Source organism: Amyelois transitella, chromosome Z (genome assembly GCF_032362555.1).
Source record: "Amyelois transitella isolate CPQ chromosome Z, ilAmyTran1.1, whole genome shotgun sequence".
Lineage (NCBI taxonomy): Eukaryota > Metazoa > Arthropoda > Insecta > Lepidoptera > Pyralidae > Amyelois > Amyelois transitella.
The window spans coordinates 3,301,788-3,318,438 of record NC_083535.1 but is presented as its reverse complement, the minus strand read 5'-3'; the positions used below and the strand labels follow the sequence as shown (position 1 = coordinate 3,318,438).

The following is a 16,651-nucleotide window of genomic DNA, read 5'->3' as shown; positions in this document are numbered from 1 at the left end:
GTTTTGTAAAATACAATGTTATTCGGAATACACACTAGTACGTAGTATCAATTACTGTAGAATTGTCTGTAGCTCTCCTGTCCAAAATCAAGAACCTTGTTGACGACGAAACGTTGAGCAGGCCTAAAACAGATACGTCATGACTATGCCTATTCCCTAAGTCATCTTTTACGACACACATGGGAAAGAGATGGAGTGGACCTATTACTGGAAACTACACAACACAAAAGTAACAAGAATGGATCGCGCATGGTATAATTATTGTTTCATACAAAATGTGTCCAACGCTGCAGATTTGTGCTCCCTCCACGCCACGTTATAAGACCGTCCCACTTACCTATACCTAAAAGTTCCTATTTGGTACCTACTTTAAAAGCCTCACCGGTAAAGTATTTTTGAACACTAACTTTATTGTTAACTTCAAAATGAACTAAGTGTGAAAAATCGCGTAATGAAAACGTTTGCCTATCATTATTTTTTTTAATTCTGTTGTTTAGTTGATAATTAACACTTTAACGAGATATATCACGTGAATCTTTATTTTGCTTTTGATTAGTTATTGTAAATTAATATTGTGCCTGATTTTTAACTTGATCCTTAATTCTGCCTTTTGGCCGCGATAACCATCAATTTAGTAAAACCCATTTGAAACCTACTTTTTAAAGTTCGTTTATTTAATTTAATGTATGTTTCTTTTTTAAGAATCGTTAATCGTCGAAATAATAGTGAATAAATAAAGGTAATATATTACTTATTCTTCAATGTGGTGTGCTATTGTCAAAAAATATTACAGCCAAAGTTAGTTCATAATAAAGTAAACAACAATTGCAAAGAAAAGAAAACTTCGTAAACCGGAATGAAGCTATGCTTTATTATTCAATTCAATCAATTAGTAATGACAAACATTCCCATCACAACTAATGACGTAAACTGAAGTGAAGAAATTAACCCACCGTCATAACGTGCCACTATACGTGACGCACTGGGATTGCGACCAAACGGACCTAATTGTTTTTGCTACAAACTGCGTTGCACATTCCCAATTGATTTTACGTGAATGAAGTGGCGGGTACAGACAACAATACCGATCTTCATAACTGAGATCCCGATTAGGTCTTTGAGAGAGCTGTTTGGTTTCAGAGTCCAACCCCAGCAATAATTGTTCGCGTGATGAAAACGGCGTCGCGCGTACCATATTGTGGGAGCTGGTCCCATCACCTCGCTTTGACGACGAGGCTGGTTTTGTCATAAAGCAATATCGCTTGACTTCCGCAACCAAAAGACTTAACATAACTAAGCCTTTAATTCAAAGTCGCCATAAACAATGTCTTACGGCGGATTTGGTGTGATTCTATATGGGTTAATTGTCTTCATCTGGAAGGAAACTGGAAGGCCGTGATCAGGTGGAATTGAGGAATGGAATTGAGATTCCAATATAGACAAGTTGCTAGTCTATTGCTTTAAATAATCCTAATTTTGAAAGTCTTTACCTTGATTGACTCATACAACCGTACCTGAAAGAAAAGCAGCTAACCTATAAAAATTTGTTTTGCTTTTCTACCAGAATAACATAAAACGAATTTGAGAAGGTGTAATGTTGTCCGTACTAGTGGTTATAATTGTTAAAGTTTGTAAACAATCCAATCAGGCCGCGGCGCAGGCGCCGGTTGCCGGTCCACGAGTTATGCCAGCGGTGGCCTTATGTTGTTCACATTGGGCGAGATCACTAATACTTCGGCGTATAATAACTAGCTATCTTCCACCGCTTCCTCTACATCTACACTTGCGCTTTTGGTATCGACGGTAAACTTTTATGTCAATAACTTTTGACGTCAATGAATAATGAAACTTAAAATAAGCGACCACTATTTTTAAATTCACAATTGGCTCTTTCTTTTCATCTGTAGTTCTAGAGTTTATGATATTAGTATATGACACAACCGGTGCTTCTTGTGGACAGTTAAATTCTTTATTCGTTATTCATTGGTTTAGTAGAAATTGATGTGGGATAATGCCATTAATTATGCCACAAAGAAGAAAGGTCATTACTATTTACACTCATAAAAAATTGCTTGAATTTCTTTCTGAATTCCTCGCCCTAAAATTAGCATGTCGTACTCGTGTCATCTAAACATTACCAAACCTCGGTGCATCAAAGGTCATACACGATACCATCAGCCATAAGTCACGTCCTTTTGAAAACATATTTTACAAATTGAATAATATGAAATATTTTACATAGATGCTTGATATTGCAATAATATAGTGCAATTGACAAATCTACATCATCCGTGTCTGTATATTAGTACATCTGCCAAAATAATAAATATATATCAAAGTATGTCTGATGAGTTATTTTCAATGAAGTATAATAAGTTTTGCTTTCTTTTTTCAATGCAGTCTAGGTTGCTAGTACTCAATAAAATAACATGAAAATTAATTCTACATACATATTTGCATAAGTGCGACACCTACATCTCATTAATTCAAGTTGTTGCACCAGAACATGTGCGAAACGAGTTTGAAGCAATTTTCGGAACGTCTGCGGCAGTCTGGCCAGCAATTACTGGCGGCGGCGACCAGCCGACTGCCGCCACTCCTGGGCAGGGGACCACTGCTATTATGGTATCTCGGTAAATTGCCCGTTGACAGGGCTATTCTGTCATGTCAATAAGACTATTTTAGGTTGTAGGTACTTCAGAAATTGTAACTTGGATTTTATATAATAGGCACCATCAGGCCGAATTCCAAGTACGAATATAAAAATAACGTAAAAACTTCAATCCTAAATTCATTAAATATTCCTAAACGCATACTAAAAGTATGACACCTACACCTCAAAGTTGCAAGCACACCAAAATTTTGAAGCAATTTATTGACGATTACCACCCGCCGACTGCCGCACTTCTGCGCAGGAGTCCATTTCTACTATTTATTCTTCTACTTTTATTAGTTTGTTTTGAACTCAATATATTTGAGGCAATATGTGGTCCGAAAATTATGAACTTAAAGTTTCATGATACTTACTGTATTCAGAAGTACTGATGTGCTTTAAGACCTAGCTAACAAGTTTTTTTTTTTTTGAGAAACTTAACACTACCTTTTTATGTTTTTTTTTAGTTCTATAGCCTGATGTTACTCCTTACCTATCGCAAAAGACCTGTAATGCTCTATACATCTGTGATTACAGCGAAATATAAAAGTAAAAGCCATGATTTTAATGCGCTCTTAAGTACCTACTCTTCAACGATATCCTTGTGTACACACTTTCCGATATCTTTAATTCATTTCTTATATTGAAACATGATGAGTAATTTTAAGAAATGAACATAAAGCGGAGTATATTTTTGAAAATTAATGTAGGTAGGTTGTGGTGCCTTGTCACTGTCTCATGAAAGTAGTAGAGCAGTTTCAATATTAATTAAACTTTATTAACTTTATGTAGTTATATTTAGTTAAAAACCCTTAAATATTTACGAACACAAATTAATAACGACAAAATTACAACCTAAAATACGTCCGGATTAAAACTATAGTACCTACCTACCCCACTGTATTTATATAAAGAGCATAAAGAATCCTTTACTCTACTGTGAACTTAAAAGCTCTGTTTTATTAAGACATACACCAAATATTGTCATCATTCAATTGGTTTGGCAGTGCAGAATAACCCGCGGGCCTGTGTAGTAACCAGTTATATCTGGTTAGTTCGCCTTGAGGTGTGTTCACTGATCGCCAGCTAAAGATTTACAGACTGATGGGAAAACACTGATTTATAACCTACTTTAGTATTCTGTATGATAGAATTAGAGGATCAAGATACAATAAGTAGACGACAATATATAGATACTTATATCAAGTCTTAAAGTAAAGCAGTGTACCAACTGCTCTTAAAAGATATTTTTCGCAAACAAACTGTTAAGATTATTTAACTACTGCAATTTTACTTTTATAGTCTTAAGTGTGCTTAAGCGTAGATTTCACATCATCGCTATAGAGGATATCTCTAGTGGAAAAGCACCCTAAGTTCTATGGAGGCAATAAAACGTGATCAACTATAAAATGTTCTTGTAATGATATTCTGACACCGTCGGACAAAAAAAAACTTATTAACAACCATGTAATTGTAAATACAAAGCTGTCTTTCACAATTTTAAATCCGTGTTTAGTCGCGTTAGTGATGATTATTTATAGCTTTATTTCTATAGCTTTGGAAAATAATATATATATAAGCATGTTAATTTCGCATAACAATTCTAAGAAGTGTGTATCACAATCTGACGTGCTAATAGCCTTCTCATGAAAAGCATATGTGTATACACATAATTTAAAAAAATATATGTACCTACGAGTACTTATTGTAAATACCTTATGAACAATTATTGAATTTTTGGGTTCCTTATTTAATGAAAGAAGCCTATCAATATGTTTTTGTTCCTAATTACTATAATTTCTCCTTCTCCTATAAGAGCTTTATTAGCTCAACGGTTTACCCACCCGAATAAAATATGAGTACTATACACACACGAGTTCAAATCCTATGTACCTAACTTATCTACCAATTACACTTTTCTTAGTTATGAATGAAGGTACATTACTCGTAGATTGAGCCGAGTTTGCATGAAGAGAGTTATGAATGGGGATGAAGCGAAAGACGTTTGCAGGGATCGTGGCAAATGGAAAGATGTCTCTACTTAGCCCTCAGGAAAAGAGTTGTATGTTATATTAAAAAATCGGCTGATAATAATTGTGTATGGGAATCTTGAAAAAAAATTTTTGATGCGTTGCAACACTAATGAATCACCCGACATTTGTTTGTTACTGGAAGTTAAGTACTCTTTACATTATCTGACACGGTTTCCATGTTATGTTTGTTTGGGATGGACACTAACGATGACGCGACGAACGCCAATAACTTTACGTTATTTATTTAGGTAATTTTCCACGCATTAACCACATTCCCGCTCATTTTATGCGGACTTTTAACAATCTTGTGAATATATATGGGAAAAATTACACTGATTGCGATGAGTGTAAGTTGTGTCATGATACTTATCTTCTTATTAAACGATACCAAGTTTTTATATAGTGCAGATTGTGTAAGTCATACAAGGGCTGATAAACTTGGGATCTGTTACGATAGCATTTACCCCTAAATGTTATAAAATAATATCGCTGACGCATATTCACTGCATCAGCGACCTAGTTATTACTACACATTTGTTTTAGCATGATTTGATTGAGTCAGTCCGTTCTCGACATTCTTTCCATATACAATTTCATAATTTAATTTCTATTCTTTGTATTTTGTTCTCAAAATAAACAGTTTAATTATAAATTTCTTTTTTTAAAAAGAGACATTTTTCGGACCCCGTAACAGTGGTGTCAGAAGTGGGATTGCTAGCGTGGAGCTCCCGGGAAATCCTGTTCAAAGGTTATAATCTTGTCTCTATCGACTCTTTCGGCTCTATCGATATATGCTCCGCTAGCAATCCATCGCGGGTGTTCCAAAATATTTGCTACGCATCTTTCGGACTCCGTGGCATAATTGGCGTGGCGTAATTAAAATACTGAAGAACGAAGACTACACGGTCTTATCGTCTCCAGTTTGGACAGTCCTGTATCCTGTTGCGACAGTAAGCCTTACTTAACTAAGTGAGCCTGCCAATAGACACACTATTCGTCAAGCGAGCTACCTTCAGCGCGTTCCCGAAGAGTGGTGATACGTGATCCTCATCGTCGTGACCTCAACAAGTTCCTGATGAAATCGTGTGTCCTGATAGCGGCATTGTGAGTAAAATTATTTTTTTTTTGTTATTGCCAATAATATTTTTTTTTCTTTTTTTTTCCTGTGTTTTTGTTTTCCTTTTTATTTAACAATGTCTACTAAGTCTGAAGGAAACTCTGGCTGCATTTCCGAATTCCCAATCCAAGTATTATGTAACTTTATTAATTCTTATAAAGGCGAACGTGAAACACTCACTGCCTTTCTGACTAACTGTCAAAATGCGTTACAGTTAGCCAGTAACCCTCAGAAGGATTTGCTTTTAAAATATATAATTTCTAAGTTAGAAGGCAAAGCTCAGATCGCTTGCTCTAACAAAATATTTGAAAATTTTGATGAATTAAAAGGCTTTCTAAGACAAAATTTTGGCGAACGTAAACATTACAATCATTTACTCTTAGAGCTACAGTCTTGTAAACAACAACCTAATGAGACTGTTGCCCAATATGCGTTGCGTATCGAAAGTTGCCTCACGAGCTTGCAGTCAGAGATACACAACTCTGAAAGTTTGAAAAAAGAGATAGCTGGTCGCATTGCTATGACCGAAGACCTTGCTATGTACACTTTCACTTTAGGGCTTCAACCTGCCCTTAGTAACATTGTCAGGTGTCGTAATCCTAAAAATCTAAATTTAGCAATTAACCTAGCTATTGAAGAGGAAAAAATTTTGAACTTAAATAAATCATTTTCCAGTCATAGTAATATCCGTAATAAAACATGTAGATATTGCAACAAATCAGGTCACTCGGAATCGGAATGTTATACCAAAGCGAAACGTGATGCGCCTCGCGCTCAAGTTTCTCAAATTCCGGCACACGCTACAAATAATAACTTTCCGTCTACATCGAAATTTAATTCCACACCTATTGTGTGTAGATATTGTAAACACTTTGGCCACGATATTTCTCAATGTCGTAAAAGACAGTATAATAACTCTAGACAAAATAATTTTCGTCCAAATACTACATATCAGCAAAATTTCATTGATAACCGAGTAGAAATATCGGAGCCACAGTGCCATGAAGAAGTTGAAAATAACGATAATTTAAACTAAATCCTCGGTTTGCGTATTCATGCCGGCGTAAATCGGAAAAAGTAGGCATGTATCATACAAAATTAAATACTACTTCAAACTCAAAATCCGCTGTATCTAATCTATCGTTATCTTCTACTTCGGCAATTAAGCCCATTGGTAACGATCATCATAAAAGGTCGTCGCTGTTTTCTATTTCACACAGATGTGCCATTGGCAGTGACAATAACTCTTCGAAATCCTCTGAATCTAATACTAATTCCATCTCTAAGCCCACTGTATCTAATTCTATGTCCAAATCCTCTGTATCCACTGAATCTAACATTAATTATATGTCTAAGTCCCCTGTATCTACTAAATCTAATATAAATTATATTTCTAAACCTATTACAAGCTTTCCTATTTCCAAACAAAATGATCTTAATACTAACCCTCTCTCTACGACCCCTGAAAATTTATTTGACGAATTTTTAAATATCCCAGAAGACTGCCCAATGGTCTACGATATATCCCAGATCAACAAAACATTTCTCCCTTATATAGAAGTCTATACGTCTCATTCCGATAAACCTCTTAATCTTCTCGTAGACTCAGGTAGTTCAATATGCATGGTTAAAGAAACTAGTTTATCCAACCTTTCTAACATCGAACCTAGTGTAGTTAAGTTTAAAGGCATCAATGATATAAGTTCTCATTCCGAGACGAAAGGAAAAATTATGTTATCTCTGAAATTAAATGCTAATGTATCTTTCCCATTTTATTTCCATGTAGTTAACAATGTAAATCTTACTTATGATGGCATAATCGGCTCAAACTTCTTGTCATCTAACGGAGCAACCATATCATATAAGGAATCTAAATTATATTTCTCCTCCGAACCCGAATTGTATTTTAAACTCAAGACCACTGAACCTATTTACGTTATTCCTCCACGAACCGAAATGCTGGTCGAATGTTTTGTCACTAACCCTGAGTTAGAACAAGGTTTAATCCTTACTTCATTAATTAAAGAATATCCTAATTTATATTTCTCTAAATGTCTTACTAAGGTAAAACCAAATGGTAAAGTCACACTATCCGTTCTAAATACATCAGAAAATAAAGTAATACTTAGACCCGTTAAATTTACCTTAGAACCCGTTTCTTATATATTAGAGTGTCCTAAACAAGGAGTTGCAAAAGATATAGAGTTCGTAAACCACACAACTGAAATTCTTTCTGGTTTAGAACGAGAAAAATTAGTTCAGTCCGCGCTTCGTTGCGAACACATGAACGAAGAGGAAGAAAAATCTTTACGTAATCTTTGTTCCGAATTCCATGATATTTTTTATCTCGAAGGAGATCGTTTGTCTTTTGCAAAAACAATTCAACACGAAATCCGTACCACCACCGAAAGTCCCATCCATGTAAAAAGTTACCGTTTCCCTGAATGCCATAAAGAGGAAGTAAGCCGTCAGATTAAGAACATGTTAGATCAGGATATAATCTCACCCTCTGTTTCCCCGTGGTCTGCCCCTATTTGGGTAGTACCAAAAAAACAAGACGCCTCAGGAAAACCGAAGTGGCGCATTGTTATTGATTACCGTAAACTCAATGAAATTACTATAGGAGATGCTTACCCCATTCCAAATATAACCGACATCCTAGACCAGTTGGGTCATAGTAAATACTTCACAACCCTCGACTTAGCTTCTTCCTTTCATCAGGTCAGGATGCATAAATCTGATGCTGAGAAAACTGCTTTTAGTGTTCCGGGCGTTTCCGGTCAACCAGGACATTACCAATTTAACAGAATGCCCTTTGGGCTTCGTAACGCCCCTTCTACCTTTCAGAGGTTAATGAACGTCATACTTTCAGGATTACAAGGAATTCACTGTTTCACTTATATGGATGATATTGTAATTTTTAGCCATGACCTTGAATCTCACATCCAAAAATTAAAGCTCGTTTTCTCTAAATTACGAGAACACAACTTAAAACTTCAACCCGATAAGAGTGAATTTCTCAGAAAAGAAGTTCAATACCTAGGCCATATCATTTCTGATAAAGGAGTGAAACCCGATCCCAAGAAAGTTGAATGCGTTCAAAAATTTCCAATTCCCAAAAGTCCCCGTGATATTAAGTCTTTCCTAGGCCTAGTCGGTTATTATCGTAGATTCATCGAAAATTTCTCACATATCACTAAGCCCTTAACAAACCTTCTAAAAAAGGATGTTAAGTTCATCTGGCTATCCAAACAACAAAATGCATTCGATATTCTTAAAAACAAAATAACTACTGCACCGATTCTTCAATATCCAGACTTTACTAAGCCCTTCATACTTACCACTGATGCCTCTAATTACGCTGTTTCAGCCATCTTATCGCAAGGAGAAATTAATAAAGATCTCCCTATCGCTTTTGCTTCCCGAACTCTTAATAAAGCTGAAGGAAATTATTCGACAACTGAAAAAGAATGCCTTGCCATATTGTTTGGTACTAAAGTCTTCCGCCCATACCTCTACGGTCACAAATTCCAAATAGTAACAGACCACAGACCCTTGCAGTGGCTGTTTAATTGCAAAGATCCAAGTTCTAAGCTTGTCCGTTGGCGCCTTAAACTAGAGGAATATGATTACGAAATCATATACAAAAAAGGCAAGATGAACTGTAACGCCGACTCTCTTTCCCGCAACCCTGTCCTTGCTGTTGATCCCGAAATTCCCTCCGTATCACCTGAAACTTATGAAAAATACTTACAAATTAGTCAACAATCCAACACTATTTACGATACAATAATAGAAGAACATAACGAATCCTTACTCAAAACCAAATGTAAAATGATAACTTACCCCTCTGCCATTGATTTAGACGATTCCATTCCATACTGCTCTGAAATCATAGAACTATCTAAAAATGATGATGTAACCGACATACGCGACGTAGAACGCGAATTATACACTTTTTACAGTACCAAAAACGACAAACATGTGTATACCCATTTATTTTTACGAGTACATCATTATGATGAAATATCATATAAAAACATATTTAATATGCTCAGAGACTACAGAGATATGATAACCACCTGGTACTCTGAAGAAAAAGAATTTGCAATCTCAGATTTTAATGACCCATTTAATAAAATTTCCTTTCTTAAAATTTATAATATGCTATCTTTCCTATTCCATAACACAGGTGTCAAAATACACGTATATCACAATAACATATCTTTTCCCACACCTGTCGAAGTACCAAAAATACTCAAGGACCATCATGATTCTCCCTCCGCCGGACACCCCGGCATAACACGTATGTATGACCAACTTAAAACAATATACTGGTGGAAAAACATGCGCCAAGACATAGAAAACTATGTGAAAGCCTGCAAGTCATGTCAAATAAACAAACCATTGCGACAAACTAACAAAGCCCCTATGATTATTACCTCTACCGCTAATAAACCTTTAGAAAAAATATTTCTTGACGTAGTAGGACCACTACCTGAAACTACTTTCGACAAAAACAAATTTATCTTAACATTCCAAGATGACTTAACCAAATATTCCCAGGCTTATCCCATGTTGACTTGCTCTGCCCAAGAAACCGCTCAACGGTTAGTTCATTTTATTTCTCACCTTGGCATTCCTAGAATTATTGTCACTGACCAAGGAACAAATTTCTGTTCCGATGTACTAAAACAATTAGAACGTCTTTTTGGCATAAAACATATATTCGCAGCCGCACACCATCCCCAAACTTGCGGGGCACTTGAACGAAGCCATTCGACCTTAAAAGAATACCTTAGATCGTATATTGAAGAAAATTCCCATACCTGGGACTTATACTTAAATACTGCAATGTTAGCTTATAACTCGAATGTCCATTCCACAACGGGCTACCCTCCACTTGAACTCTTATTGGGTTTTAAACCGTATATACCTCAATCCATAGATCGGCTCGAAAACAGTACATACACTGACTATATTCGAGCATTAAACCACAGGCTCTATTACAGCCGTCAAAAGGCTATAACAAATATTCAAAATTCAAAAGAAAGGTCGAAACGATATTACGATTCCCACTCTAAACCAATAACATATAGTGCGGGTGATATGGTTTACATAAGATGTCACCATAAACAAAATAAAGCTCTCTCACCCGTGTGGAAAGGCCCTTATAAAATAATAAAAATAAACGGTAATCACACCGTCACTGTAGTTATAAATAGAAGACACGTTCGTTATCATTATGATGAAATAAAACCCGCCTCCTAGTGTATGTCTCATTGTCCACAGATTTGCCGCGACAGTGAACGGGAGCACGTATATAACGCAGATAACCAGCAGTCCAGGAATTTATTTCGATCAATCTCTAGATGTTAAGTTTATCCACGATAGTTGGAATGTTGTAACGTACATCGACTTGTCTCATATTCAACCTCATTTAGATAACGTAGAATACCTATTTGAAAGAATTTCTAAATATTGTGTCTCTTCTCAGTCATCATCGAAAATCCAATCAGACTGTACTAACTCTCTTAATTCTCTAGAGTCCCAACATGCTAACAACGTAAAAAAGTTTTCTTCAATATCTTATTTAGTACAAGTGCAACAAACAAAACGTTCTAAACGCGGATTAGTTGATTTAGGAGGCTCGATATTAAAAACTTTCTTCGGAACATTAGATGCTAGTGACGCAATTATATACACCGACGCAATAAATCAAGTACAGTCGAGCGAAAAACAGTTAGCACATCTTATGCAAGATAATATCCACGTCATAAAATCAACAGTATCTACATTCAATAGTACAATGTCAAAAATAAAAGAAAACGAGAGTCGACTAAACCATAACTTAAACATCATAGAAAAAGCCTTTGAAACTCTCACAAATTCAAACGATAAATTAGAAATGAAGTCTCAATTATCTCTGCTACTTCATTCGCTAGAAGGTATAATAATGTCTCTATCTTTCGATATCGATGACCTGAATAACGCAATATTATTTAGTAAAATGAATATTTTGCACCCGACTGTACTCAGTCCACAGCGACTTTATGAAGAACTTGAGCTATATAAAAACAATATACCTAAACATTCCGAGTTGCCAGTATCTTTGACTCTGCAAAACGTTCATGAGCTAATTAATGTATCTGATATCATATGTTATCTCCATGATAATAAGTTAATTATTGTAGTAAAAGTTCCTCTCGTTTTGCCTCAAACATATAATTTATTTCATTCTATCCCTTTACCTACCCCCTATAACAGCCAGACTCCTGATACTTATGTTCTAATTGCACCTAATAAACCATATTTGGCAATAACTGTAGATAGATTATTTTACTCACAATTTGATGATGTTAAAGAGTGTAAAGTGATACAAAACCAGTGTTACGTATGTGCGTTAAAAAACGTTTACTCGTCTATAGCCAACCCAGTGTGTGAGACAGTACTGTTAACCGACGTAGTTCAAAAGTTACCCAAATCGTGCCAAACAAAACTCTTACACGGCTCTATAGACTTCTTCCAGAAGATAACTAACGACAGGTGGATCTTCGTGCAATCAGAACCGGGTAAAGGACATATAACGTGTGAAAAGCCTTATTCTAACGTAGACGAAATCTTGTTCGGAACTGGTATTTTACATCTACCCAAAACATGTCAAGCTTTTTATAAAACTTTATCTTTTAGTGCTACTGATACATTAACCTCTAACATATCTATTTCTATATCTAGTTATAATATTGTCAATGACGACTGTTGCGTCTCTAATAAGATAAACACTTCTATTTCTAAGCTACCGTTTGTAAAACTTAATGAAGTAAATAACCTTGATTCTCTGCTACAAGCTAGTTTACATCTAAATGAATTTGAGAAAGAACTGAATAAAGTCCAACAACCCACTCATTTAGAAAAGTATAGCACTCATTATATCTCACTGATTTATGTAATTACAACTATAATATTGTTATACCTATTATATAAAAGTAGAAAATACATATGTTCTCAAAGCTCGGGTTGTTGCATTAATATTTATAACCAATGTCATAATAAGAAAACCAAGAGAAGTGTTAAGTCAATAAAAGATATTTCACCTAGACCTGAGTATACCTCAGACTCATCAGATAAAGAATCTGTGAGATCTTTACCAATACCTACAAAAAGGAATATCTTAGATTAAGTAAAAAAAAAAAAATACTTACTGATAACACTTCAATTATAGTTACTACTGTTTTATTATATTACTTACTTAATAACTTTTATCGAATTTCTTATGCAAATTCTAATCTTAGACTTCATTAAGAGTGTATTAAAACTCATCCTATACTTTATCCTATATATATATATAAAAAAAAAAAAGCTTATATAAAGTTATAAACCTTATTATTAAATTAATTGTAATGTAATATTAAATACTTAGAATAAATATACTTAAGTAGACTTAAGTCTGTATTTTGAAAGAATGTCATGAGCCTCTAATTGTAATCTCTCATCCCTTCAGGTGATGTTCGATCTTAACGGGGGGGGTGTTACGATAGCATTTACCCCTAAATGTTATAAAATAATATCGCTGACGCATATTCACTGCATCAGCGACCTAGTTATTACTACACATTTGTTTTAGCATGATTTGATTGAGTCAGTCCGTTCTCGACATTCTTTCCATATACAATTTCATAATTTAATTTCTATTCTTTGTATTTTGTTCTCAAAATAAACAGTTTAATTATAAATTTCTTTTTTTAAAAAGAGACATTTTTCGGACCCCGTAACAGATCTCTTAGGCGATGGGATTGCAACCTTTTTAATATCATTTTTGTCATTAGATAAGCCATTCAATCTTTTTGACTGTCTGCCCGGTGAGGGATAATAACGTGAATATGTATGTATAAATTATCAACTTGCTAAAACATGTTACCTACTTATTGGATTCAAACTCAATGTTTTGATACAAAACCTTGTAAATTAAAACAAACTCTGAAAATTATTTTTAATTTTTTCCACTAATAATCATCTCGACGGACACGACTTTTAATTAAAAAAACCTAAATCAGACTATTTAACCAATTTATTGCGATAATCGTTTAGCAGAACTAAGACAAGTGACTCATTTAACGTGATTGGTTTATATCAAACGCTACATTCGCACTTATCTGGTAGAAAACACTAAAGCAAAGCGTAAAGGACACTTTGCTGTCTGCTCAGGATTATTTCATGTGTTGTAAACTAAATAAACACACACTCGTTCAATTATTTTCTTACTGTTTACTCGGTTCGTAGGTAGGTACTTTATATACGCCAATACAAATATTGATTCCGTGACTCCACGGTTAACGAGTTTTTCAAAAATATTCATCCATGGAAATATTTTCTTTCAGTTCGGTCTATTTGCCTTCTTACGAGTATATGTTTAGTAGCTGTTTATGTACCTAGCAAAATAGCACATCGTAAAATAGACTGATATAATTTCTGCGTAGATAAAAAAATTTGTCGGAGACTATGTTGTGTCATGGGAGTTCCTAAGTATTAGTTTCTTTTGTTATCAATACGTAGTAAATATTCAAACGGATACGATACTGTACTAAGTACAGATCATGGCGTTAAGTACAAAATATTTATCACCGTAATAGTATGTATGGAATGTTTTATTAGCTATTACAATTCCATAATGGTAGTCGATAGGTATTTTACATATGTATTCAAGGAAGTATCTGAACTTCAATTTAATGGATCATAAAACTGTCTTACCACCAGATAAAGATCGCATTTGCGCATAACTACTGCACGCATTGGTATTCGTGGAAAAATATTGACCAAATTAAAGATGTTTACGCTAATGCAACTTCCATATTTATAACATACTAGCTGTTGCCCGCGACTTCGTACGCGTGGAAGAGTCTGTCGTTATTCTCCGTTGTATGCTGTAAAAAGTGTTATCATAAATGTATTTTTGTACATACTTATTTTTGACGTACTGTTTTTTTTATCCAAAATTATAAAACACCCAATCAAATCTTTTCCACACCCGTTGTTGTTAAATACATAAGCAATTTAAATTTTCCTATGCTTATAAGGTCATTAATTTTTTATTTGTATGTCAGATAGTTAAATAAATAGATGGGTAACATAACACATGGTAAAAATAACGCTGATCATAATACACTGATATCCATATAAATATCAAATATACCAATTATCCAAAAGGGATAGGCAGAAAGAGTACTCCTACATACATACATACATATCATCACGTCTATATCCCTTACGGGGTAGACAGAGCCAACAGTCTTGAAAAGACTGAAAGGCCACGTTCAGCTATTTGGCTTAATGATAGAATTGAGATTCAAATAGTGACAGGTTGCTAGCCTGTCGCCTAAAAAATTAATCCCAAGTTTGTAAGCCTATCCCTTAGTCGCCTTTTACGACATCCATGGGAAAGAGATGGAGTGGTCCTATTCTTTTTTGTATTGGTGCCGGGAACCACACGGCACGCCAAGAGTACTCCTCCTTGCGAAGAACCTTTTTAAAACTACATTCATGGTTGTAGCATCGCGTGAAAATCCCGCTGTAACTAATTCGCGTAGTCAGTGACCAAGACTCGAACTCATAACTATATATTGTCTGTTCTACATGCTTTTGCCGTAATTTCGCGTAATTAAAAATTATGAGAATTCCTGAAACCCATATTTTAAAAAAGCGCCACCTATTGAGAAAAAGCCGTTCAGCCCGCACAATTTTAACGCCACCTACAAAAGACCATAGGTCTTTCGATCCCACAGAAATTATAGTCTTTGCGGCATTCAGTAGAATAACCATAACGTAAAATATAAAATATCTGAGCCGCGCGGCATGGTAGGTACCTCGCAAGCCACACCTGTCTGTCTTCCTATCCTTGTTCTAGTGAGTTATCTTAAAAGATTGACATATACTGTCGCAGACATTTTTTTAGATTATTTTAAGAGAAATAATTCTTTCTTATATATATTTTTGGTTTCTTGAACCGTTTTCGCAGCGCACGCAACGGAAGCCCTCAAGGATGAATAATTATCCCCGTTTTTTTTCACATTTTCCATTATTTCTTCGCTTCTTATAGTTGCAGCGTGATGTTTTATAGCCTATAGCCTTCCTCGATAAATGGTCTATTCAACGCAAAAAGAATTTTTCAATTCGAACCAGTAGTTCCTGAGATTAGCGCGTTCAAACAAACAAATAAACAAACTCTTCAGCTTTAGATATAATATTAGTATAGATTTAGCAAGCGAAGCGAAGCTAGTTATTCAAATGAAACAATCAATGAAATGAACGAACAAATTAATAAATAAGTAAACAAAACCAAATGAAATAGTTAACTTGCTCGACAAAACGACATCGGGTCTTCCCATCCTCCCTAAGGGGAGTCGGAGTGATTGGTCAGGGCTTTTGGCCCTCTTCAATCATCGCTGCCTGCGACTGTAGGCAGGTCGATGGGGCGGCCGTGGCGGCCTGGGTCTTTACGTCTTCACTGGGAGTTCCCATCGAAGGCAGCGAGGGGAGGGTTTCACCCGACGGTCCGGAGCGGTCCGGAGCGGCGGAACAAACGTTCGGTATTCATAGCGCGATTTAAAATACACGCAGGCGCCATCTAGTGATTATGTCCCGAAGTTATAAAAAAATATTTGTTTGTTTTATTTTTTTTTTTACTTTTACTTTTTAATAACCACTAATGTAAATCCAATATTTTATGGCGCTTACTCCAAAAACGACGACTTGCAAACCCTATTTCACCATTTTGAAAGATTTTTTGAAATTCCTTTCTTAGCAGACGCCTCCAAGTCATAATCTATCATACTGCCATCTTGTATCTCCAGT

General features: G+C 35.2%; 2 protein-coding genes across 2 annotated transcripts in view; both read left to right on the top strand.

The window, feature by feature from the left end:
• LOC106130590 (proton-coupled amino acid transporter-like protein CG1139) overlaps nt 1-16,651 on the top strand; it is a 47,597-nt gene that overhangs the window by 16,464 nt on the left and 14,482 nt on the right. The window lies entirely within an intron of this gene.
• LOC106130589 (uncharacterized) lies at nt 5,139-13,530 on the top strand. The gene is made up of 2 exons (XM_013329476.2): nt 5,139-5,790; nt 11,096-13,530. The coding sequence occupies exons 1-2, from the start codon at nt 5,762-5,764 to the stop codon at nt 12,981-12,983; spliced, it is 1,917 nt and encodes a 638-aa protein (XP_013184930.1). The 5' UTR covers nt 5,139-5,761; the 3' UTR covers nt 12,984-13,530.

What these genes read in the sequence shown, in the direction of transcription:
- LOC106130589 (XM_013329476.2), top strand. Translation starts at nt 5,762, where the DNA reads ATGAAATCGTGTGTCCTGATAGCGGCATT. An exon ending in TGTGTCCTGATAGCGGCATT is followed by an intron (nt 5,791 to 11,095) that starts GTGAGTAAAATT and finishes CATTGTCCACAG; the next exon opens with ATTTGCCGCGACAGTGAACG.